Source organism: Ornithodoros turicata, chromosome 10 (genome assembly GCF_037126465.1).
Source record: "Ornithodoros turicata isolate Travis chromosome 10, ASM3712646v1, whole genome shotgun sequence".
In the NCBI taxonomy this organism is placed as follows: Eukaryota; Metazoa; Arthropoda; class Arachnida; order Ixodida; family Argasidae; genus Ornithodoros; species Ornithodoros turicata.
Genome location: NC_088210.1, coordinates 6,946,690 through 6,973,570, shown reverse-complemented (window position 1 = coordinate 6,973,570; position 26,881 = coordinate 6,946,690). Strand labels below are relative to the sequence as shown.

Below are 26,881 nucleotides of genomic sequence, written 5' to 3'. Positions count from 1 at the left end.
ACGGCCAAAAAGAAAAAAGAAGCATCCACCATAGTAGCTCTGTATATACTGTGTTTTATGCTTCCCAAAATGTGTCCGAGGCGGTGTGCCCTCACGGCTTGTGTCACACACAATGGTTCATGCACACAAAATGACATATGCTCTTGTTTGATGATGACTTATAAGACATATGCTGTCAAGCAGACTTTTTTTTCCATATATTCGAAACATATTCAAGAATTATGGACAACAATGACAATTACGTCATAATAATGCAGCTGCATAGCCAGGAAACTATTTCAGGAGGTGTTTTATGAGGCTTGACATGGGGTGGAGGAGTCCCCCTCGTCAGTGCTTTATCCAGACCCCCCCTAACTTTTTTGCCTTGCGATTTCAGCTTCAGATACGTCTGTAATGATATGTTAAACTGTAATGACGTAACTATTCCAACAATTTTTTCCAACACCCTTCTCGTGCTTGGGATTCTGGATAAACCACTACCCCTTGTTCATTTTCGTGGGGCACTACATTAGAGCTTATGCCACTGCACTGATGTCACAATGTTAAAAGTGTGTGTCACTCTGGGCATTCGGAATTCCTCTAAGCTACAATATGTAAATTCAGAATATCCGAAGGGTAAACATCAGATGTTACCTGCAGGCTTCATGCTGAAACGCGTGTACGCAAAACACTTCCGCCGTGGTGGGCGACGCCGTTAGTGTAATCATACACGCAAGACAATTGCGGGCACATGGAGTAGTGGCAGCAACCTGAAAACGATACATTTTCTTGTTACATATGAGTAATCAAAAATATACATTCCCACATGTTTCGTTTTGTCGTTTGTAGGAAGCGCTAGTAAGGGAACAACACTTGGTTGGTCACATGCAAGCCACAATGCGAGAGGTGCCGATATTTCGATTACGCGATCAAAAATTAAAAGTCTAGAACCATGCACACTTCCCCATGCAACTACTTCCCCAGCATCGTGAGACATGACACCCATGACATGACACCATGTATTCACGTATAGTGTAATGATATGCAGGAATGAAAAAGATGCCAACATACCTGTAATCCAGTGTCCCATAAGTTTGATTCGATTTTTTGGCAGCTACCATGAAGAGCAAATGCACGATTCACAAGTTTCGTTTCGCCATTTTCATTGTTGATTTCGCAAGCGTCGAGCAATCCCACGTGACCTCCCTTGGATCAGTGAAAAGTGAAAATTACTCGCGTCATGAACATATATAGTCATCTCAGCGCAAATCACGTTTTGCATGCTATAGAAGGAGGGGGGATCAATACTCTTCCTTTCGTGTTTTGATATCTTGTTGTTTTGCTACTCTCACTTCGGAGTTCGGATGGTGTCTAGCAACGTTGGGTACCTCGTTTCTTGTGTGTGTGTGAGCGAGTGGTTGCTGTTTACGATGTGTTCATATATCGCTTTGTAGTGCTGTAATGTGCAAATTAGCGGACTTTATAGCGGCTCTCTATTTTCCGTCGTTGTCTTTCGAGCAGCGCCTGTTGTTCCGGTAAAAATCGAGTTGAATGAATCGCCACAGCCCCAACGTATATCGCGCAGTGTTGACCAAGACCAAGTCAAGCAGGAATTCTGGTGAGTAATGCTTTCGTAGATTGCCTGTCTTAGTAGTGTGCTGTCCACACATAGTTGGATTCTCATAAGAGTAATTTAAATTAATCAAAACAGCTGAAGTGCCTGTAATAGATGTAACTCGGTATCCGTTCGTAGGTTTGCGCCGTTTCTAGTTGGTTGCGCGTTTAGGAACAACAAATTTATTCGAAGACGATAAGATACCGATAATGCATCACCGTACAGCAGCATTTACTCGTATCATTGTGAGCCATATTTCATTTGTTAAAATTTGTCGTCGTATTTCTTCAAAAATAAAAGCGCAAGTCGGCGTACTTGAATTGATCTCCAAGAACTGCTTACGTCGAACGTCTGCAAATGTTGTACTTATGTGCCTTCGCGCACCATAGTAGGCACAAAGCATATCTGATTAAAATAAATACTTCAAGAGGAAGTCATTCAAATACATTGTTATTTATAGCTGGTTTTCCATTCCAGGCATGGTATGTGGCTGCACGAAGGATTCCGAAAAAGAAAAACAACAACATGGCTAATAGGATGTTGCTGCCCAGGGAGTCCTGTCGAAGAGGTGAGCTGTTAAGATCATCATAAGGTTCTGTTGTGAAGTGAGAAATTTTGTAGTAGTGCACGAATGTTAATTCGTGCACTACTTTTATAAAAAAGAAACCAGAAATGGAAAGTTATGCATGCATCATTTCATGAATTGTAATGTATTACTATTTGATATTCACATGTTTCCATTAAGGGAATGAACTACTGAACCTATATTCATATCATGGTCATTCTTCAGGCTTGTCATTCTTTTGTCTAAATGAATGTTAACCTTGTATGAAATAGCAGACACGTATCAACACGTGTGCAGCTCGTGCACATTAAAACGAGCCATGTAGAGACAAATGCTTGTTGTTGTTTTTTTTAAATATTCTAGCCTATTCATGGTTGCTCATCGCTTTTTGCAGGTTTACTCATTCTAGAAGCAAGAATTGTATCATTGTAAGGCGAATGGAAATAAACTGACATCGACTGAGATAGATGCTCTGTCATGGCCAATGACTGTAGGATGGCTCCAAAAGCGTCACAACAAAGCCAATATTCATCTAGCTCTCTACAAGTAGCTAACTCCACATAGTAGCCTGCTTCACAGCCTACACTACCTTGTGGGAGTACACATTACACAATATGTTGCATTGTGCTGTGGTATGATAACATACCGTTTGTCTCGCAATATGTGTATATAAATATGATAAGGGCCCTAATGGCACAGTGCATGGCTTATACCCTGCTGAATATATATCCATACCTGGCTGCGACATTGCATATCAATGCAGGTTACAATACACATTTTGACATTTGGCCGTTATGAGACATCTTCGGCCGTAATGAGACTGCCTTCGGCCGTATTGAGACTTTGGCCGTAATGAGACACTTGGGGATTAAAGGATTATCGGCCGTATTGAGACTTTCGGCCGTATTGAGACATCGGCCGTATTGAGACTTTGGCCGTAATGAGATACAATCTTTCGAAGCACCGGACCATAGCGCGCGATGACTTTTTGAGCGCAATCGCTCTCAGTGCGACGAAAGGAGGTTCCGAAGCCAGCCCACAGAGTGATAGTAGAAAAAGTAACAGTTCCTAAAATTGGGAGAGGGAAAGCATTATCCCAGCGAAAGTCGGACGTGATAAGCCGTGCCTGTTTTATCTCTCTCTGCGATGTCGGGGAGGGCTGGGTTTCCAACCTCCTTTCGTCGGACTGACAAAGATTGCGCTGAAAAATTCATCGTGCGCTATTCTGTGCGACCTCCGTAGAGCATGATGTTCGGCTATTTTTTCCGATGGGATAGCTTCTGAATATCCCTGTCAATTATCATTAATTTGACTAAATTAGACACGCTCTTCACGTTAGTGGGGTAAAAAAAGTGACCTTTACTAGGCAAATTTCCGACTTAAGCTCGCAAAAATTTAGATAATTAAACTTACGTTACACGACATTCACATGAGGAGGTGGCAAAAACCCAGTAAGAACAAATGCCATTGACCGCATGACTCTAGGTGGTGTAGTTTTTTTATTATAATTCAATGACACGTTTTCTGGGACACCCTGTATAATTGCATTATGCATACATCTTTGCTCCTGTTTTATTCTATCTACCTACATTACGTGATTTAAAACCTCATACCGGCAGTCGTCTGCTACGAAGAAGCGGTTGCACCGCTCTCCTGGCCAATCACGTCTGCCAGCAATTCTGAGCCTTTCCAATATGCCTCTCTCCATGCAGATGGCGTTGATAAAAGTGGGCACAAAGCGGGCGTCGCTTTGGCATGTCACCAGTGACAACCGTTTTAATCCGAATCGAACGAGTTTCTCCAAAATGGTGGCACCCAGTAAATAAGGGTGAGGTATAAGTACTGGATGGATGTGATAATAGACAACTGTATTTCGACCTGTGATTGGCTAGATACATTATAAAGTTGGTGGAGCCTCAGGTATAGGCCATTATAGGTAGGTATATGTATAGGCCAGGTATAGGCCATTAATGGCCAGACTCCCTTTGGCATACAAGGCACTGGAAACATCATAATACGGCGCAGCAGTACTCTTAATATGACTGTGCCCCTGGCTATATGAGCCAACAAGATTTAGCGTTCTTTAAGTCTTCTACCGAACACTAAATGATGAAACCCATCGAAATCCACTGACGTATAAATGCACAGTGTGGTGATACATGTTTGTCCCTGCCACGAATGCACGAGTGGATCAAGAAGCTCTAAGACAGGATGGATTCAGCAGCAGACTCGCCGCGACCATGCTCACTGGAAGGCAGTATCAGTGTTACAGACTACACATGGTTAGGGGCCTTTTCAAGGTATTGTGCGCGGGCGCTTGCTCAAGCAGGTTATTTACTTTTTTTTATGGAATGGGGCTCAATAAACCAGTCGGACCCTAGCCGCTTGTTCTTCAACAATCAGAGCACGTTACATAAGTTACACGCTCCGAAAACAAACAGTTAACCGCGTACGCGCGCCTCGGACGACGGACGACGGAAGCGGCAGTTGCTGCTAACTTACCCACAGGGCTTCCGTCTGTAAGTGCTCAAACGTCGCCGTGCCAGTACTGGACAGCTCTTTCGGCCATGTTGGGCCATCCTCAGCAGTACGCTGACAGGCAACGTATGAGCATGTGGTGTCACAAGTTTACGTAGCACGTGATTCCTGTCGTCACGGTCTCCGAAACACCACGGAAAGGACAACGTAGAAATATGGGCTTGTTGGTACATGATTCCACTGCAACGCGCCGAAAAAGGAAAAGACAAAGCTGAAGTTAGACAGAACACAAGGCGCTTGTGTTCTGTCTAGCTTCAGCTTTGTCTTTTTTTTTTTTTCGGCGCGTTGCAGTGGAACCACGGAAAGCCCAGTGCAAAGCCAATGAAGTATATGAGAAAAAAATTAGGTGGAGCTCTTTGGCTGCACGTATGACATATGTTTGTAAGTGCTCAAACATCGCCATGCCAGTACTGGACAGCTGCTTTGGCCTATTGGGTCATCGTCAGCAGTATGCAGATAGGAACGTCGCAACGTTCGAGTGGGTGGCGTCAGAAGGTCATGTACCACGTGATTCCTTCCATCCTAGTGTGCGTTGCCTACCAGCGTAGTGCTGACGATGGCCCAATAAATCAAACAGCTGTCCAGTACTGCCATGGCGACGTTTGAGCACTTACAGACATACGCTATTTGGGACGAGCGCGAACGGTGGCGCCCCTCCCGCGGCGGCGGATCGAACTGCGCAGTGTATAGATGCAACGCCGTTCGCCAGCTTTTCAACGCACGTTTAGTTGAGTCTCATAATGGTGTTCAGTGGAGGGACCGCCCTGAACGTTGCCTGTCCCGAAGCGTGGCTAGACAGAGTCAAATGAACATTAAATTCGTAATGGGTATGTTCCTGTTATGAGCGCTAGAAAGGTGCGCGTGCGATGCAGTGCTGTTACGGATGGGCTTTGCCTTCCAGTTTCCCTACCGATGCCCACACCAGCTTAGAGATGCGGATATTTTTGTGTGTAAAAAAAAGCCTTCTTATCGGCCTTGAGCGCCGTGTCCCAATTATTGTTTCGTTTGTCGTACTTGTATACCGTCAGTGTATTATGTTTGATTAAAATTATTTGGTGTAGTGCAGAATTACTCAAACCAATCCGGTTGCTCATGGGCACCGTACAGTTTGAATTAAATTGAACGATAAAAAGCGGTGCCTCATGGTAGCTGCATATTGCATACATTGTACGCTAGCTGTCTTCAGTGATCATATGTATTGTTATCTTGTGTGTGCGTAGTAGTTTCATTCCCGACGCCAGCTGGAACTTGTATGTATTCGTATTTGTTTATTTCATTAATATTATTATTGTTGTTATATTGTACAATGTGATGTCCACGTCAATGAACTATACTTGGAAGCCACACAGCAGTGTAACACCTTTATTCCTATATAACTATGATGTGATACCAGTTTTCTTCAGGTGTGAGACCTATAATCTGTATCCTGCGACAACGGCAAAGCGGTAAGAAAATAGCACAATAAACGAAATCGGCCAAAAACATATCTGTCAGTGCATCCGAAACGTTGTTTTCTGAAATGAACTATTGTGCCGTCAAGAAATTACCCACAAATGCTCAACAAGCCTCCATCAAAAGGCCGGCATGAGAAAATCGTCAGTGCAGCAAACGTTTATTTCGTCCAAGTACTCACAACGTCCAAATATTTAATTCGTCCGAAAAAAATCGGACGTACTGAACACTTGGACGAAGTGAACAGGCGAGGAGAAACTTGCCCAGCGCGTCCAATACCCGTACAGTCCAATAGCCCGTGTCGTCCAAATGGGGGAATTCCCGAAGGCTCTGCTCCTTTCGGCAGACGACTGCCTGGCTGCATTCGTGAAAGCACAGGACATTTTGACACTGGGTGAATGGCAGGTGACTGTATTCATGAAAGCAAATGGATTATCGATCAAACGGGGAATCACAGAAAACACAAACCCGTTCACAGGACCGCTGACCTACAGTGACCGTCCAGTTAACGATGTGTTGTTTTCTATAACTGTGTTCTCGCTACGTACCGCGTTTCCCAATCTCAGTGATCTTTCTTGGAAACATCTAGGGATCTGAAAGGAAACTTGCGGCCCTTTGCCTTTACGTAGACTACTTCGAGCGGCAGTGGCTTACCAACGTTCATCTCTGGAATTAGTTTGCGGATGAGGACGATCTCCGCACAAACAATCAAGCCGAAGGGTGGCATAATTCGCTGCGCATGAAATTCAAGAGCCAACCCCACATGACGTTTTCGAAGTTCCTCGTCGAATTTGAGTTAGCCATACACAATCTAGGCACAACCAGGTAAGCAACAAATTCGCATAATCAGGGAACATCATCATGATAATTAATAGAATATAGCATATATACTTCCTCGCTTGCTCTCTTTGTATTCATGCTTCCTACCGCCATTTGCAGGTACGCATTCGGCTGCTGTTGAACGGGGCTTCGCCAAGCAGGAGACTATACAAGAGGCTCGCTCTTCGTTCTCATGGGCGTATACGGAAAATACAGCTCAGGGGAAATGATGCTGGGAGACGAAGCACCCTTCACAGACGTAACAGAGCAGTTTGCTCATGTCATCAAGGCATACCTGCAGCGCATGTCCCACTTGCTGGGCCATGCTAACTAATAAGTTAGTTGTTCAAAAGAGAAAAAAAAAACAACTAAACGGAGCAGGCTGAGCATTTGTTTTTCGTTTTACTTGGTGTATGGCATGGCATCTTTCGGTGTGAATGTTTAAATCCTAACTTCAATCGTAAACGAAGCAATTGTTCACTCGCATTCGGAGATCCCCCTCCCTTTTCGGACGAAACAAGCGTTTGGACGGTACGGTTATTTGGACGGGTTGGTCAAGTTTCCCTCTCTTTGGTTCAGGTCGTCCAATGCCCACTATGTCCAATTTTTTTCGGACGTGCTGTGTACTTGGACGTTGTGAATACTTGGACGAAATAAACATTTGGACGAATCGGGGTGCTACCCGGATCTGGAAGGAAAACCAATAGCACCATATTGTTGCAGTTTTCTGTCCACCAAGTAGTACCTTACCCTTTTATTTCATGCCGACGTACGCTTCGGCGAAATGCTCCGAACATGCCTCATAGTGCACCAATTTTTCTGGCGCTTTCCGTTTCGGGTAGCACACCGATTCGTCCAAATGTTTATTTCGTGCAAGTATTCACAACGTCCAAGCACTCAGCACGTCCGAAAAAAAAAGGACATAGTGGGCATTGGACGAACTGAACCAAAGGGGGGAAACTTGACCTACCCGTCCAAATAACCGTATACCGTCCAAACGCTTGTTTCGTCCGAAAAGGGAGGGGGATCTCCGAATGCGAGTGAACAATTAATTGCTTCGTTTACGATTGAAGTTAGGATTTAAACATTCACACCGAAAGATGCCATGCCATACACCAAGTAAAACGAAAAACAAATGCTCAGCCTGCTCTGTTTAGTTGTTCTTTTTCTCTTTTTTTTTTTTTTCATTTGAACAACTAACTTATTAGTTAGCATGGCCCAGCAAGTGGGACATGCGCTGCAGGTATGCCTTGATGACATGAGCAAACTGCTCTGTTACGTTTGTGAAGGGTGCTTTGTTTCCCAGCATCATTTCCCCTGAGCTGTATTTTCCGTACGCCCATGAGAAGGAAGAGCGAGCCTCTTGTATCGTCTCCAGCTTGGCGAAGCCCCGTTCAACAGCAGCTGAATGCGTACCTGCAAATGGCGGTAAGAGGCATGAATACAAAGAGAGCAAGCGAGGAAGTATATATGCTATATTCTATTAATTATCATGATGATGTTCCCTGATTATGCGAATTTGTTGCTTATCTGGTTGTGCTTACATTGTGTATGGTTGACTCAAATTTGACGAGGAACTTCGAAAACGTCATGTGGGGTTGGCTCTTGAATTTCATGCGCAGCGAATTATGCCACCCTTCGGCGTGATTGTTTGTGCGGAGATCGTCCTCATCCGCAAACTAATTCCAGAGATGAACGCTGGTAAGCCACTGCCGCTCGAAGTAGTCTACTTAAATGCAAAGGGCCGCAAGTTTCCTTTCAGATCCCTAGATGTTTCCAAGAAAGATCACTGAGATTGGGAAACGCGGTACGTAGCGAGAACACAGTTACAGAAAACAACACATCGTTAACTGGACGGTCACTGTAGGTCAGCGGTCCTGTGAACGGGTTTGTGTTTTCTGTGATTCCCCGTTTGATCGATAATCCATTTGCTTTCATGAATACAGTCACCTGCCATTCACCCAGTGTCAAAATGGCCTGTGATTTCATGAATGCAGCCAGGCAGTCGCCTGCCGAAAGGAGCAGAGCCTTATAGGCAGTCGTCTGCCGAAAGGAGCAGAGCCTTTGGGAATTCCCCCATTTGGACGAAACGTGCTATTGGACGGTACGGGTATTGGACGCGCTGGGCAAGTTTCTCCTCGCCTGTTCATTTCTTCCAAGTGTTCACTACGTCCGATTTTTTTCGGACGAATTAAATATTTGGACTTTGTGAGCACTTGGACGAAATAAACGTTTGGACGAAATGGGGCATGGGAAATGGGGCATGATTATCGAGATAATCATAATATTTTAAACTTCTATGTTTCGGCTAGTTCTGGAAGTTCATTGCAAGTGTAGCTGGTGTGGACTTGCAGCTAAAAACAGCGCAATACCGTATAAACACGAGCACGACCAAACGCGGTCACTACCGCAGACACGCATCCCGCTGTTTCCACACTCCGGCGGATCACGTGACTTTTAGAGCGCCCCATGTAGGTCGCGCTTGCCGCCAATACATGCAGCCAAAGTGCTCCGACTATTTTCTTATAGGACTTCAGGGTTTCTAACAAGGTGTCGTCACATGCTACCCGTAATTATGGGCATTTGAACACAACATATGTTGTGTTCAAACGACCATATACGAGGCATATTCCAAAAATAAGGGCCGTTTGTTCATTAAAAGAAATACATTCTATAGAAAAAGCTTTTATTGGTAGTTTCAGCTTCCTACAAGCCTGCTTCACTTTTCTACATAATCGCCGTTCAGTTGTAAGCACTTTTCGTAGCACTGCAGCAGCTTTGTTAGTCCCTGTCCATAGAAGTCCGCCGCCTGGGAATCGAACCACAGTTGACAACGGCGGTCTTGAGTTCCTTGTCGCTTTCAAACCGTTGTCCACCAAGCCAGCTGACGTGTACAACAAGACGCTCACCAAACTGAGACGTGCGATCCAAAATTGATGGCGTGGGAAAAATGCATCCGGAATTGTCCTTCTCCACGACAACGCCCGTCCTTACACCGCTGCCCGAACCAAGGAGAAGATTGAAGATTTTGGGTGGGGACGTCTTGATCACCCACCCTACAGTCCCGACCTCGCACCTAGCGAGTCCTTCCTCTTCTTGCACTTGAAGCGGTGGCTTGGTGGACGACGACGAGGAACTCATGACCGCCGTTGTCAACTGTGGTTCGATTCCCAGGCGGCGGACTTCTATGGGCAGGGACTAGGAAAGCTGCTGCAGGGCTACGGAAAGTGCTTACAAATGAACAGCGATTATGTAGAAAAGTGAAGCAGGCTTGTAGGAAACTGAAACTACCAATAAAAGCTTTTTCTAAAGAATATATTTCTTTTAATGAACAAACGGCCCTTATTTTTGGAACATGTCTCGGATATTCAAGTCGGCGTCGGATTGTGGAGCTGTTTTTGCGATTACTGTGTGCCAGCCTACTTGTATGACAACTTCGTCGTCTACTCGGTGACGTTTTTCTTCTTTTTTTCTCTGTGTGTGTGTGTTGGATTCACAAGATTTCAAACTCCAATCGCTTCAATGGAAGGTCTTCATGGTAGCAGTTCCGAAAACATGGTAAGCGGATCATCCTCTTACACCGGAACGAGTGACATCACATTGCTAAGCTTGGCTTCCTTTGTATGGTTTTCGTCGAATTCTTCCGATGTACTAAAACTCTATTGCCGAATAAGTAACGCACAAACTATGAGAGTAGAACGAACACACAGCACGTACAGAATGAAAAGCATGCATGCACGGCGACGTCTGCCGACTAGTTTTCCCCGAAAAGCTTCCATCGGCGCAAGCCGGCTAGGGCCAGCCCCTCGCAAATTTCAAAAACCGTTTTTACGATTCTTGCTTCATTTGCAAAAGAAATATGTCGTTGCTCTAGTCAAGTAAATGATTTTAGAAATAACACAAACTTGAAATCCATTTGGTTCCGAAGTCTCCCTTTGTGCATGTTAGAGACACAGTTGCTCGCCGAACTTTAAGGTTATTAGAAAGTTCAAGCGTACACCATTGGAAACCAAGGAGACATTGCATTTAAACATATTAAACCAATGTAGTAGTTGTGTAGTCAAACGACGCTTCGTCGCTTTGCTTCGACGTTCTTTTCAAAAATGGTTTTATTTCGTGCGAGATGGGCACGATAAATTTGGATATGTTGCTCACCACTACGTCGCTGCTACGGGAGACAACGTATACACGTAAATTACAGTGTTTACTTTATCTTCTCATTGCAAATGTTTACACTCTCTGGACACTGGCGAAAACGTTCGACAAATATTGTTCATTGTACCGACGTGCTCATACAGAGAGCCTCGATGAACAGGGCCTGTAAAGCATATGACCTGACTGCGATCGCTTCAATCGCTTTGCTGTTTCCTGTTTGTTCACAGTCACACCTTTATGCAACATGATGTTCGCACATATTTTTTTGTGTTAGAAAGGCGTCCACAGACTGACTGAGAGGGATCTTGGCTACGATTTTTCCTGGTAACGTCGCTACTACGGAGCAATATGGAAGACCGCTCATAAATGCATGCTAACATTAATGCAGTGTCAACTAAAGATTCCACTACTCGTTTGTCTTGCTTGGCATACTTCAATACACTTTCCTGCTCAGATGGTACCGAAGCATGTGAAATCTGATTATGATTTGAAGTGCAGGAAAAGGGTTAATAATTCGATAGTCAAGTGTATGATGAGAAAGAAATCATAGATAATTGGCTCTTTCCTGCAGTATTTGTGTGTTGGACAATACATTGAGATTTCTCTTTGTAGGACATTACGTGAGCGATGTAGTACCTTTCTTCTATCATATTATTAAAATTATTGAAACGTTCTCTGAAAAGATAACGTGTCTGTGAACAGCTTGCTACACTTTCCAGGTCCAAACAATGGCGGGCAGTGTAATAGGGGAGATAAGGATAGAAGAGTCCATCAGCGTCTATTTTCCTGTGAACCTGGACGTCTACATCAAAGGATGCCTCATTGGTTGTGCAACTTTAGTGGTAAGTCTCTTGGCCTGTCTTGCGAACACACTCATCTCAACAGGGGCGGATCTAGGATTTTTCCGAGGGGGGGGGGGGGGGTCCGCTGTGGACAAGTGCCAGGTGCATGCTGGGATTGGTCCATTGAACTCTATGTTTAAGTCTGGAATTGAGGATATGGGTCCGGTCCCCTGGACCCCCCCCCCCCCCCCAGTAGATCCGCGCCTGCATCTCAATGATTAATTTCGAGGAATGGAAAGTCAAGCTCTTCAAAGCTGCGTTTCACAGTGCAGAGTGGCTACAAAAGTGATCGGAAAACAAAGGCTGGATTGGATGAAGGATAGCAATTCAGTCATGGTCAACACAGCAGGCTATGTGTACCTGAAAGAATCCCAATCTTGCTCCACGAAAACTGCATTGTGCCAGTTTGTATCCATAATTTTTCCCAATACGGTGACTGTCTGATTCCTGTATTTTCTAGTTCAGTTGTTCTCAACCGAATTTCTGCGGAACCGAGGGGTTTGCGCGAGCCTTGTCCTGAGGTTCCGCGAAGTTCCAAGAGTGAAAGCACGCTAGCAGGGCGTGCCACAACATCCCGGCGTTCAAAATCACAGTTTACAGTTTCGAAGCTTATATCTGTGATGTCTAAGAAATACCATATGGTAATTCCCAGACCTACGTTTAGAAAGCATATATTTTAGAATGGGATACGATCAAGCAATGTGCCAGCTTCACATGTTTCGATGTCAGTCGAAATATAGCTTTAGCGAATGAAATGGACATCTTAGCGATGTAGACGACTTAGTTGGGCTGATGCGCTGGAGCGACAGACAACGAAGCGACGTTAGTGAACTCACTGTTACGCAACTTGGACTAACCTAGCTGAGTCCAAGTTTGGAGACATTTTCTTGCTCTTATACCGGACAGCGCCGGCATCACAGCTCAGTGACTTGCGATTTTCAAGTCTGGATTTTAATTCTGTGGATTCTTAACTGTGTGATTTTGTGATGCTCCCTCGATCAGGTATCAGACACATTTTTCGCAATCATAAGGATTGGCGTCTGGATCCTCATCACTGGCACGGTTCATCCAAAAAGCGAACCACACCACGTGGATCTCTTGTTCAGGGTCAGCATCTACATGAGCTTTGCATGCTCAGGCATGATGTACACAGATCCCTAAAGTTAATCTATCCATCTCCATAGCACCAGCATGCCACACCTACACACACTTTCATCAAGGTAGATTAGGTAAGCCATCTCTCAGCGACCGCTTTGCAGCGATCATTGACTCAAGGTACACGAACTTGCGGCAAGATAGACACATCAAAATGAACACTTCGATCGCCAACATGCCACACACAGCCATAACCTACTTGGTAAAACGGCATCAATTTTGCTTACGATGCGTATCGATTATTTACGATGGGTAACGATTTATTGATTTGGCTCGCAAAGCATAGAAACGCCACTTAACACGTCGTAAACACCTTCATCAGTGTCGGTGGAAAGCAAAGGGTTGGTGGTGTCGCAGGCAATCTCAGAGATAAGACATGATTCACGTTTGTTACGACAACGTTTACCTTGCGATTCCGATACCTTTCTTTCTCTCTTTCTCTCTCTCCTTTTTTTTTTTTTACAAATGGATGGATCGAGAAACACAGACTTTTGTGTAGTACACTGCGTAGTAGTACTACTCAAAAGTCTGTGTTTCTCGATCCATCCATTTGTAAAAAAAAGAAAGAAAGAAAGAAATGTATGCCTCCAGTGACTTCTTTAAAGGGACCGAAAAGTGAAAAATAACCCCCATATTTCTGCCCACTGTCGTGCACAACATCGTTGTTTGATAAGATACAGAAAGCATTACTTCTCAATTCCGCATATTTTTTACGTATAAATATTTTGAAGATTGCCGGAACATGGACGGTGCTGCCAGCGAACGGCGAAAAAGAGCAACTTGGGTTTCAGGTCCAAGGCTCCCAGGGATTGGTCAACCCTTACCACGTGAGAATTAATTTTTTAGAGCACAAAGCTGACGCACATTATCTTACAGCTCAACGCCATTTTAAAAATGACGCTCACTTCCATAGCTTTTACGTTAACAAACGTTAACAAAGCATTCAGCTACTTCGCCGCTACGAGCTACGATCCGCCGCGCCATCGCAAGGCCGTCTGTGTTATCGCGTTTATTGTTTATGTCGTGGGTGGTCGTGTTCGTCGCGCGAAGAGAAGTGAATGACATGTTCGTGGTTGTTGTGTCAATTATTCGAGAGACCTACATATGCCTGGTGTAGTTTTGGTGTTCGGGGATGCAAAAATCATGTTCACCATCGGCGGCGGGCGTGACTACGAAGATGCCGTAGAAGGCGAATTGCGAAGACGTCCGAAGCATACTGATGCTCAATACCCATTGATTTTGCTTCACCGAGGTGACGAGTTCAACACAACGTCTTAGGTATGTACAGGCGTCACACATGTATAAATTATAATATAGCGACGACGTATTCCATTTAACTTATGTTATCCTACTTGTCCCGTACTCAACATAGTCAACATCAACAAACTTAATTTTAGGGGCCTTCCAGTGTTGAAGTGGCGCAAAACTGTTTGGTGTGTCTGTGATCAAGGCACTCAAGTTGACATGACAGAAATAGCTGAAAGCAGGTATGCAAAGTCCACAGATTGAAGCACTAGATTTGTTACGTGTTGCAGACTTTGTGACTTTTTTTTTGAGTCTTTGGACAGGTGCAGAACATTAGTATGACGTCAACAAGGGGAGAAGAAACCGATGAGAACTACTAGCTTGTTTGAAGGGTGCAAGAATACTTCCTGTTGAGATGTAGTCATGACTTTATGACTAAGGAACGCTAATTAATTTTCTATAGATGCATCCTCTACACTTGGATGCCCAGTGAAACAGCAAACGTTCGTGGTCTTTGAAGCCCCACTACTGGAATTGTTCAATGTGTGTCAGAGCTACAGTGTGAAGGTTACCACATCATATTGGTCCTAAATTTGCAGAGTTCCCCTATCTCAGACGCAACTGTCATTTCGCTTTATTGCTCTTCCGATCCTACCTTCTCAGAGATTAATGTGGTTCACCATACACTGCATGGGCACTGCCTTTCTCTATACTCATGTTTTCAGTTTCTTGTTCTGTTGAATAGATCTTCACTTGAGTTGGCAGCCATCACGCTGTCTACTGTGTTTGCCCCTCATCTATATTGATGTGCTGTAACGGTATAGCACATCAACATGCCAACGACCTACCAAACAACCTTGCCTAGTCCTACTTTTGGATGGAAACTGCACGATGTGGTAACATCCACATATGTAAAGTTTTAGTCGACGGAGATTTGCTGTTTTTGTACAACCTTCATTGTACATTTCTTTTGTCTCACTTAGCATGCCTGAAGAAATGTTCTGATCTTCATCAAGATGACAGGTCGTCGTTCGATCTGCAGCATTATTGTTCCTGTAACCTTTTCACCAACAGAGAATACAAACGTGAACAAATGGTAAAATATAACTAGCTTGTTAAATTCAAAAGGGAAAGACGAAACTGTTTATACTTCTCTTGTTTATTTTGTTGCAGGTTTTACAACTCTATCAAGTACGTCAAAACATCAGAGGGCAGGCAGTCCTACTCTGTTTCCTAAATCCGTGGACAATAAAAAAGAAAGATATAGTTTGAGTTGTGACAAAATGTTGCTTCTGCCCTTATATTATATTTCAATTAAATGTTACGATGCATTTGTAGTGTACACTGAAGCCAGTTTCAATTTGCAGGGGTGTCAAAAGTACTTTACAAAAGTACATCTCAATTACAGTAACAGATAACTTATGCAATAAATTATTTAGCCATTTTGGAGTACTATGCACACCAATGGTGCATGATTAACTTTGAACCCAGATCAAGGGTTAATAATACTTGAAGTCAGCCCTCAAGTCTTCCTTTACAAATGTTAGTTGGTGACGTGATAATGAATCAGTTAAAAGTACTCCATTTAGCAAAACAGAGTTAATTAAGTGCTGAATTCCAATCTTGGTTCAATTATTAGTTGACATTTGGAAACGTGGTCACTAAGAAGTATACTAAAATGTTATGAACACAGTTCAGCTGAATGACACTGATGAAAATTATCTTACTTACTCCTCACATGACACATGAGACTCAATTGAGACATGAGTATAACCTACAAATACATCTATGCCCACAGGTTACTTAACCGTCCAGGAACAAACTAGTAATTATAATATGCTGTGACGGCAAAGAAAAAGCAATGAGAAAAACTTGCAGCAACCAAGAAATGAAAATATGCTGACAGCATTTCTACAGGTCAGCGCACTGATGGGAAAGCATCCCTAATAGCATGCATGACGCAGATCGAGATCCAGTGGAGTACTTTCTACTGTATTTTCTTGGAGCACCCCATATCCTTCTTGTGAATGGCCGACAGGTGGTATAACGGAATTTCCTGCAGAAATAAGGGTTTTCCGTCCAGTTTGCCGTTCAAGTAGCGCGTAAAGACCACACGGCGCTGCCGTGTATGTTGCCATGCTCTTCGGTTTCTCGGATGTACGTAAAAGACACTTGCAGTACTTCAGTGTCAAGGCACAGTATTTCGAGATGTTCGTTAGTTCTGATACAATCGTCTGTCTGCTTTTCACACGCATTCTCTACCTCTCGGCAGCAAAAACCGTAGTATCCATCCGTAGTATCCGTCGGTTTGCATTTCACACATTAACACCTGCACGACGAAAAAACTGCGCTTGTTTCGGCTTACACAAGTGCTTCTGCCTGATACATGGAAATTTCACAAAGCAGTCCATGTTCACGGCACGGTGAGCTACTGCTGAGGACGAATGTGACTCCGATTAATCTCTGGACGAGGAATCTTCTGCTGCGAAGAACACACTTTCCAGCACGCTAACGCACGAACAACAGTTCTGTGTGAGCGACAGTTCTCGAATGCGGAATTCCAGCGCACTCATGTTCAAGAGGCTCGACATTCTCGACGTAGAAAATGGTTACAAATGCCCACTGCCATTTTCGTTTTCGCCGGATTAGCGCCCGGAAGTGCGCGTATTACATGCGTCCTCGACAGATGGCGCGGGGTCATGCAATTGTTGACAGACTGCTCGGTTTCCTACTAGGTCCCTGGACATGCAATTATGGAAAATTCGATTACAGAAAAACTACAACGATTTCAGCGGAGTTCTTTGATATTTGAACTTTTGAAGGTTCAAGCTTTTCGCTGAACATATAGTTTCTATAGGTTTATATTCACTTTTCGGTCCCTTTAAGTATCTTCTTGGAACTAAAGCTATTTTTCGGCACAAAGTGTTCGCGGATATTACTAAGGTCCATCTGCGGCCACAATGGCGAATCGTGTGTACAGTCATCACGCTTTAGAGCGTACGGAATAACGCTAAAGCATAACTCCATTTTCGCTCGACAACCGGGCAGATCGTCACCGTCCAAGCTCTCTATTTGTTGCCTGCACTTTCGTCACACATGAAGCCGTATATCCGTCGTGAAAGGAAGCAATGCAGATGACAGTTCGTCAACGTCGTCAACACGCACCGATACACTCTTAAAATTAATTAAAAGCGCTAAAACCCCAGTGCCGGGGAGCTAAAAAGACAGACACAAACACAATCACTGACTGGGTTTCTTGGTTATAAAGATCATTCATCCACTGGTAAGAAAGAACAACAAGGCCTTGTTAGGGCACGTGATCAGACAGACCAGTTGGAGGAGGGTCAACCTTGAGAAGAAGGCGGTGCCGAATCCGGGAAGATCAGGTTTAAGCGGGTTTGAATGACAATAAAGTTCTTGTGTTTGTTTGTCAAACGTCGCCATGCCAGTACTGGACAGCTGTTTCGGCCTCCTTGGGCCTCATCAGCAGTACGCAGGCAGGCAACGTTTGAGCGGATGGCGTCAGGAGATCACATGCCTCCCGTCAGGGCCGGTGTCCTAAGACACCTCTGAAAGCCCAGTGCAAAGCCAGTCAAGTGTATGAGGGGGAAAAAAATTAGCAGGAGCTCTTTGGCTGCACGTATAGCATATGTTTGTAAGTCAAACGTCGCCATGCCAGTACTGGACAGCTGTTTCGGCCTTCTTGGGCCTCATCAGCAGTACGCAGGCAGGCAACGTTTGAGCGGATGGCGTCAGAAGGTCACGTGGCACGTGATGCCTCCCGTCAGGGTGTCCTAAGACACCCTGACTTATTGACTAAGACTCCCTGACACTGTCTTAGGACACCCTGACGGGAGGCATCACGTGCCACGTGACCTTCTGACGCCATCCGCTCAAACGTTGCCTGCCTGCGTACTGCTGATGAGGCCCAAGAAGGCCGAAACAGCTGTCCAGTACTGGCGTGGCGACGTTTGACTTACAAACATATGCTATACGTGCAGCCAAAGAGCTCCTGCTATTTTTTCCCCCTAATAAAGTTCTTGGTTCGTCAGTCAGTGCTTGTGTTTGTGTCTGTCCTTTTAGCTCCCCGGCACTGGGGTTTTAGCGCTTTTAATTATGAACCGAATAGCCCAATTTTTAACCTTCTTTGATACACTCTTAAAAATGAACTTCACAGCATAGCACGCTCCTAGCCAACCATGATCTCGAATGATATCGTTATCTGGCCTGATTTGTTGAAAACGGGAAGCGTACGCCTTTTTTGTGACAATTATGTACAGCATAAGTGTCGCTGAAAAGCCGTACCCTCCCATTTTCAACAAATCAGGCCAGATAACGATACCATTCGAGATCATGGTTGGCTAGGAGCGTGCTATGCTGTGAAGTTCATTTTTAAGAGTGTAGGCCGATCCCGTAGTACACCAATATGGCGTCCGAGCAGACGACGCGCTCCCGTGACGTCACGTACATACACCCCATAGGGTACAAGATGACTATAAGATGTCTTATGTAGCCTTAGCCCCAAAGTTTCATCTTAGACACGTTTAGACGTCTATTGTCCTACCATATGCTTCCTGGAATAGTACACGTTAAATAATGAATAACTCTTTCCATCTGCAGGCGTTCATGTTTCGTATGGAGGGCTGTGCGTGTACGTGCAACACAGTACTAAAAGAGCTCTATCCTATTTGCCTCCGGCTACAATGACAACGGGGAAGACTGTTTCACAGATAATCGGTTGGTTTCGCCTGCAAAGGTGTAATTCTTCATGATGGAAACTGGCCACTACTGTAAATCATTACTGTATGCGCAACCTTCACACGCAAACATGAAGAAAGTTTGTACTCAACATGTACAGAACGAGTGATAAAATTATCTATCAATCCAGCTTGTAACTAAATCGTGTGTTTACTATCTTTGTTACATCTGTGTGAACTCAGAAAGGAGGTATGATGTTTTTTCCTTCACGTCATAGGTTGTGATGATTGCAGAGCATCGTCGCATTAGAGCAGCTTCGAGTGCTTCGCATGAGGGCTGTTGCAGTGAAGTTTGCACAGCGCCTTTTCGGGCCCAAACGGCCACGGATTCCAACAGTAGGTAGTTTCATCAGCGGGTTTTGCGTGGTGTTTCAAGCGGTATGGTGCCAAGGAAAGCTACAAAACCTGTAGAAAATCCACAGAAAAAAGCGGTGCTTCTTGAAATGTGCGAACAACTCGGGACCGTGTGTTTGAAAGTGGCGCGTCGTCTGCTAAACTACCGAGTGTTGCATAATTGGGGCGCTCATGTTGCTGCTCGCTCGCGCCACCTGGCCCAGAGCAACAGGTCTATAGCAATAAAGAAAGCGATGTATCTATTTGGACACTCAGACGGAGCAATTCTGCATCCTCAACTTACCATTTATAACTTTGTGCTGGACACATTAACTAAGGTAACAGAAAATCATACAACTGTCGGAATTCTGCGTAAAATTTAATGTTCGACAGCAGGTATCACCTCCTCAGTGCGCAAGAGCACGTCCACTTGACTTGAAGTGTGGATTCCGCGTCTGCCATGCGGAAAGAATAACTGCCGGCTTAGCTTGAGCACTGTAACCCGTTCTACAGCTCACAATTCGCAACGGCCAACTAAGAAAATCAAGTCAGAGCCAAAGTCAGAGGCTATCGGGTAAGTACTGCAGTACCAAACGATACAAGCAGCAGAAAAAAAGTTCCAGGTTTATTCGTATGTATAGTCAAGTGCTCACAGACCGGTACGCATGAAGAACATTGTCTTATAGAATTGTTTTTTGCTAGGCTGCTTATTGATGCGACCGTTTCAACGTACCCATGGCTTCAGTCTAAAGTTCTAACAAGACTAGCTGCTTAGACAATGCAGCTTCATTAAATCCGTGCGGTCGGATACCTTCAAGCCCTGTCAGAAAAAGTGCGCTATAAAAATACACTAAAAGCTCTAGAAATAACGAATAAATGTTTTTACTTCCCTAATCAGCTACCACCAGCTTTATTATATTGTTATTTCAGTGATGTAAACTTCGCGACTCATAACACCAGCTTTATTATATTGTGATTTCAGTAATATAAACTTGGCTAATCATAACACCATCTGTATTATATTCGGGATTTAAGTTATGTATCGAAGTATCGACGATGCCAATACATATATATGTATCGACGATACAGTACCAAGTATCCGTATCGAAAATCAATTTGGGTTCTGTATCTTGTATCGGTATCGGAAATACAATTTTTGAGGGTATCGAGTATCGGCATCGAATATACTTTTTTGAAGTATCTTGCCCAGCCCTGCTTTTCGGCCCCAATGTGAGAAGGTGAAAGAGCACACTGTTGCCTCTTCCGTCCTGGAGAAAGATTAGAGAGTTTTAGGGCATCGTAGGCTATCGCGTTTACGTACGTAAGGGATAGCGATTGGCGGTTCTGCGCACGCGCAAAACATAAAGAGAGCGGTGCGCAGAACCATCACGCTATCCCCTACGTACGGAAGGGCGATAGCGTACGATGCACTACAACTCACTATTAAAAGAGCACAGAAAATGCAACCCAGGATAATGGCAGGTCCGATACGTATGTTTTTGTTTTGTTTCCGCATCTTCGACGAATGAGGCGGCAATGTGCTCCTTCACCCTCTCACACTGAAAAAAAGTGGTGTTCTTTCACAATTTTTTTTGCGGACGATCTAGCGAACGGATTTTTTGTTCTCAAAACGGCTACGACATTAGGTAACCGAAAGGTTGCCGAAACTCTGTAGCTGCGCGATCAAATTGTAAACATGTGCTCAACGTGCAGCTACAGAGCTTCGGCTATTTTCACTTTGTATATGTACTTGCTGGCTCGCACTGCGGCCTCCACAGGTGGCGCCGTCACTGCGGAACACTGACGCCTCGCCAAGAAGCACGGTTGGCGCCGACCCAAGATCCTGTCACTTCTCTGCGCCACGCTGACAAGCTCCAAGTAGAGCGAAACAGCTGTCCCTGGCTGGAAGTGCACGATCAAATTGTAAACATATATATATTGTGCCGATACTATGCCGCCTTCATTGTGCGGAACTCTCAATAACACGCCCACTACACGTCGCACAGCGTTCTCGGCCCAACGTCGTTTGCCTACCACGACTGTCAGCGACATCAGGCCGACGCCAGTCCAAGGTGCAGGAGCCGACTACATCGCTTGGCGAATAAAGATCGACCGCCTTGCGATTGTTGCAAGTCTTCAATTCCCACTTGGGTTGTACCTAATGTTTTGACATTGTGGGATGACAATGCGCTTGCTCACACAATTGTGTGCGGTTTTTCTACCATTAGTGCAGCTGCAAGTAGAACGTAGTCTGTGCGCCTGCTTCGTGTCGTTGTCCCGTCTGTACGTGCGTATTCCTTTTTGTAATCTACGAACGCATTCGCACAGTCTGAGCAGCAGTGGCGTAGCCACGGGGGTCTAGGGGGGGCTCGAGCCCCCCCTACCTACCACGGACCGACCCACGGAAATCGTGCAAATCCGAGGAGAAAAATAATATATATATATATATATATATATATATGGGGGGGGGGGCGTGACAGTGTGACGATCGCGAAAGTTCTTACAGTTCATGGCGTCTAAGCAGCACTCTTGAATGGTTTTCAAAGAGCTTTCAAAGAGCTTTTGAGCTTCAAAGAGCTCAAATGAGCTTTTCACAATCCTTCCAATCTCGTGACACCACCTCATTGGACATGACAGCCTGTACATGTAATCGTATTGTGCACGTCCAAATCAATTATTTTCATTCTGTTTTTTTTAACCGTATTTTGCGCTGTGCACGAGTATGTGTATGTTGTCGCGCCCAGGATCAGCGGCGGGGGGGGGGGGAGTAGGGCGAGTTTTCGTATCGAGCCCCCCCCCCCCCCCCTACCTTGGAGGTCTGGTTACGCCACTGCTGAGCAGACCTCACAGGATCTTCAACTTCAAGATCCTGTAAGGAAGCCTCTGAAGGCTACCCGCAAACTGCTTTCACCATCCACGATGGCTTCTTTGCCGCCATTTGCTTCGATCGTCCTTAGTTGCCCCAGCTTCAATGTGCCCTGTTATTATTGACGGTATGCATGATTCAGCGGGACACTTTGGTATTCAATGAAAAAGTAGTCCAAGTCAGTTGCTAGTGACCCAACATGCAACTCTGACTGCGTGACTAAGTTCAGTCACCTCAGCAGACACGTCACCTAGTTGACGATATGAACTCTGGTAACTTTTGAGCCGATGGACATTGGAATCGATGGCATGTACCCAAGCCACTGTAAGCGTTTTGTACTTCCTGCAATGCATGGAAGGTAAGGTGGGGCAAGATGAGACAAACTCGCAATGGAATATGGAATTTTTATTTTTCGTGTTAGCTTCACAACATGGGCACACTTACAGAGGTCTAGAGCTTTTGATCTGTGAATCGCAACGGACGTAAGCGGTTCGAAAGTAAACACAGAACAAGAAATTCAAAAATGCAGGCTGTCTCATCTTGCCCCAACTCTCAGGGCAAGACGAGACAGCGCGTGAGGGAAGATGAAATACGTCGTGGTAATGAGTTATACAAATTAGTTCTTGCAAGTTGAGCATCTGCAGGGTCCCCTTTGTTTTGCTCCCCGCCCCCTGAAGTTAAGCTCTGAGTATCCCGCCACCCCATTTGTCTTCTGTATGTATCGACCCAGACAGAATGACTTTCACCTATGTTACCGCGCAGGTAAGTACATGAAATACATGCGTTAGTGTACTATCCCGTGAATCTCGCTATGTGACGTGTGGACCTGCTGTGTGTAGTGTGTAGCGCGTAAAGTGAAGTAACAAGCCGGGGGGGGGGGGGTTCAGTAGGCAAGATTAGACGATGCGGAAAAACGCAGATTTCGCTCCAGTAAAGGACGGTCGTCGACATGTTTTTGATCAACGCGGAGAAATATTGAAGGAAGGGAAGGAAAACTCGTTTCATGCTGCGAGGAGCTTTCATAAGAAGCATGCTGGTGTGCTGCCTTGAGACATGTAGCATATCCGCTGTCTCCGCCTGGGCCATGGCCAGAGCTCTCGGCAGACCCTTTTAGTGCAACAATAATTACAGCTTTCCAGACGATACCACTGTCGATACGAAAACGTAACGCGAAACGAACGAAAACCACGCATTTCTGTCCCTGTCTCTGGTAGTACGCAATGGTTCAATCGTGAGCGCTTATTTCGCAGAGCCCGTAGGGCCAGTAACCCCACGCCCTGGGCTTCTTACTATTTTGCTGCTAATGAGTTCAAGCAGTCCTTGCTAACGGCAAAGACCACTTTTTTTAATTCAACCCTGGCTAGCCTCCTTCGTTCCAACCCCAAACGATTCTGGCATGCTGTTAAGCCGCATGAGGAAGGAACAGTAAATTTAGTTCTTGACGGAGTAAGTGTACTTGCTACCTTGTGTCCAGTTGTTCTGAACGGCGAGTTCACAAAATGGTTCTGTTTCCGACTATCTGAGGACACCACTCGTTAATGTTACATCCCCTGGTATAAAATTTTCTATGGATCCTCTGGCCCTTGATGTAATGGATATTCATAAACTTATAGACAATTCAAAACTATCGTCCAGTTGCGTGTGGGATCGATAATGTTACAACAAAGTCCTTGAAAAGCACGAAGGATATAACTAGTGTTCTACTATTTAAACTATTTTCGCAAAACTTGCTCTCTTGTAGAGTCCTGGACGACTGGAGGGTTGCGAAGATCATTCCAGTTCACAAGTCAGGTAGCAAACACGACCCAGGTAACTACAGGCCCATTTCATTAACATCGGTTTCTTGCAGGTTACTCGAGCATGTTATTTACTGTAATCACATTAAATTCCTTGAATCCAATTCATTATTCTCTAACGTACAACACGGTTTTCGCCGTGATCTCTCTTGCGAAAGGCAACTAGCTTACTTCACATATGACTTAATTTCACTAAATCCACGCTGTTTCCCAAATAGACTCCATATTCATCGACTTCCGTAAAGCCTTCGACATAGTTCCTCGTCACCTTCTGACTGTCTCTCCTAGAATTGATCCAAATTTACTTGCATGGATTGCGGATTTTCTTCACAACAGAACCCAATTTGTCTATGCAAATAACACCACTTCCTCCATCTGTCTTATCTTATCTGGAGTTCCACAAGGTTCTGTTTTCGGCTCACTTCTGTTCCTAATTTACATTAATGACTTACCGCATGCCACTTCATCAACCATTAGACTCTTTGCAGACGACTGCGTGATCTCTCGTATAGTTACAACCCCTCTGATAAATCTGCCTTGCAAAGTGATCTCCACGCCATTTCTTCCTGGCGTAAAACTTGTCCATTGGACACTAACAAGTGCAAACACATGTCACTATGTCGCAGTAATCATACGTTCAACACCTATGCTCTAGATAATATCATACTTGACACTAAGTTCATGTAAGTATTTGGGTGTTCATATAACTAACAGCCTCACGTGGGACCTTCACACTTATCATATATACTCGAAACCTAACCAGGTGCTAGGCTTCATCAAACGTAACTACTCCAAAGCACCTATCGAACTAAAGCTTCAACTGTACACCACACTAGTTCGCTCTAAAATTGAATACGCGGCGTCTGTTTGTGATCCTTACCAGGATCACCTCATTCGCAAATTAGAATCTGTACAGAACAGGGCTGTTCGCTTCATTTTTTTTCAGATTACTCACGTCATTCCAGCGTCAGCGAACTCAAATGTCGCGCCTCTCTACCACCTCTTTCTCTATGCCGTAAACTCTCTCGTCTGTTGCTGTTTCATAAAATCTATTATAATGACACTCTTCCCAGGTATTCTCTTTTTTCTCGTCCTCACCGTATGTCTAGGTACTTAGATCATACCGAAAAAGTAGTCGAACTAATAATTTCCAGAACTCATTCGTTCCTAATACCCCTGTCACACGGGCATTTTCGATCCTGCTCGACCGAACCTGCTTGAACCCAATGCAGATCGGATGGTGCTACACGGCCGCTTCCAAGCAGGATCGAACTTTGATCCTGCTTGACTCAAGACAGTTCCCATAACAGGATTGAGAATTTCAAGACGGCTCGACGGCCGCCATTTGCATCCTCGACCCCGGTGAACTGTCATAACTTAAGAGGGACATGCGCGCGAAGCTACAAATGATGCTTACATCGGTATACGATAAATTACCACTAATATCGCCGTTATATAGGAAACGCGAAATTAATGAGTTCCGTTTATTCATTTGCACAGGTCAACCATTCAATGCGCATTGAAAGTGGCCGTGTAGCAGCGTCAAAACTCGAGCGTGCTCGGGATGTTCGATGCAGATCGGATTCGAGAAGGATCGAAATGCCCGTGTGACAGGGGTATACGACAGCTTGTGATTGGAATGACTTACCTGCGGCCATCGCAGCGGTCCAGGAGTCAATGAGGTTCCCTTCCTAATTCCACGACGTATTTGATAAGAAACTTTGTACTTTCTCCATTGTACACATGAACTCATTGTACTCATTTCATTTTCATTTTTTTTTTCATTTCGTCCTTGTTATTTCAACTCCCCTCCGTAATTCCATGTGACTTGAGGTTAAATAGAGAAAGAAAGAAGGAAACCCACATGCCGATGGAATGCAATAAACGACAGTCTTAGCACAAGGAACAAAATTTAATGAACTGTGATAAACGCCACACACGGAAACGGACTTTGAAAATGGGCTGAGACGATCAACACGAAAATGATTTCTGAAGAAAAGGCGTACATCATATATGATCGAGAAATGTATTATGCGACACTCTGTGAAAATAAAGGACCACGGCACGTTTGCGATGGCACGCCACCGTTTTGGGCCTCTCCGAAAACAAGGAAAGGAGTTGAAACCATTGAAGGTCGAAACTGAATTCCACACCCGAGCCGCTTTGTGAGCCTCCGCTGAATCTGTGGCGACCTCCCTGCATGAGACTCAGTGGTGCAGGAGTGTAGGTGTCCGTGCGGGTCCACAGCGACGAGCTTGCTCTTTTACATCTCACCAGTGACGGATCTAAGGGAGGGGGGAAGGGCGATGCCCCCCCCCCAAAAAAAACGTCCAGTATCGATTTTATTTTAGCGTAGCGAAGCAAGTATGGTGTTGAAATTGGAGTGCCCAACTTGCTACCCGGAAGTTGAGTTTATCCAACTGCCACGGAGGCTTACATGCTGTGTGGAAAGTTTCAGCTCACAAAATGGCGTGGTTTTCGAGATATCGAATAAAAAATACTCATCTGAAGACTCCTTGCATACTCCTTGCCCCAAGGATCCTCTATGTACGTCAGCCGTCACGTGAGCATGACGTCCCCAATTGGAGGGGGGGGTGATGTAGGGGGAAGGTGCGGTCAGCCTGCTCTAAAGTGGCGGCTCGGTGCACCCAGGGGTGGGAGAAGAGGGGAGGGTGAAAGAGGGAGGGGTAAGATGATGGTAGCACAGGAGAGGGAGGGGTGTGCTAACCCTCTTGCTCTGGGATTAGGGTAGTCCAAGAGGACT

At 44.9% G+C, this 26,881-nt stretch overlaps 1 protein-coding gene and 1 long non-coding RNA gene across 4 annotated transcripts in view; both read left to right on the top strand.

Annotated features, from left to right (window-relative positions):
* LOC135371210 (phospholipid scramblase 1-like) overlaps nucleotides 1–19,252 on the top strand; it is a 77,126-nt gene extending 57,874 nt beyond the window's left edge. The window contains exons 6-7 of one of the 3 annotated variants that reach the window (XM_064605273.1): nucleotides 11,843–11,965; nucleotides 18,986–19,252. In XM_064605273.1, the coding sequence (XP_064461343.1) occupies nucleotides 11,843–11,965; nucleotides 18,986–19,072 (210 nt within the window). In that variant the 3' untranslated portion in view covers nucleotides 19,073–19,252. Of the gene's footprint in view, nucleotides 1–11,842; nucleotides 11,966–12,967; nucleotides 13,198–18,985 lie in introns of those variants that run through there. The other 2 variants (XM_064605274.1, XM_064605272.1) reach the window with 2 other exon arrangements.
* On the top strand, nucleotides 14,166–15,657 carry LOC135370909 (uncharacterized). The gene is made up of 3 exons (XR_010415471.1): nucleotides 14,166–14,398; nucleotides 14,518–15,461; nucleotides 15,539–15,657. It is a non-coding gene; the product is annotated as an uncharacterized LOC135370909 (long non-coding RNA).
* Nucleotides 19,253–26,881: the final 7,629 nt, after the last annotated feature.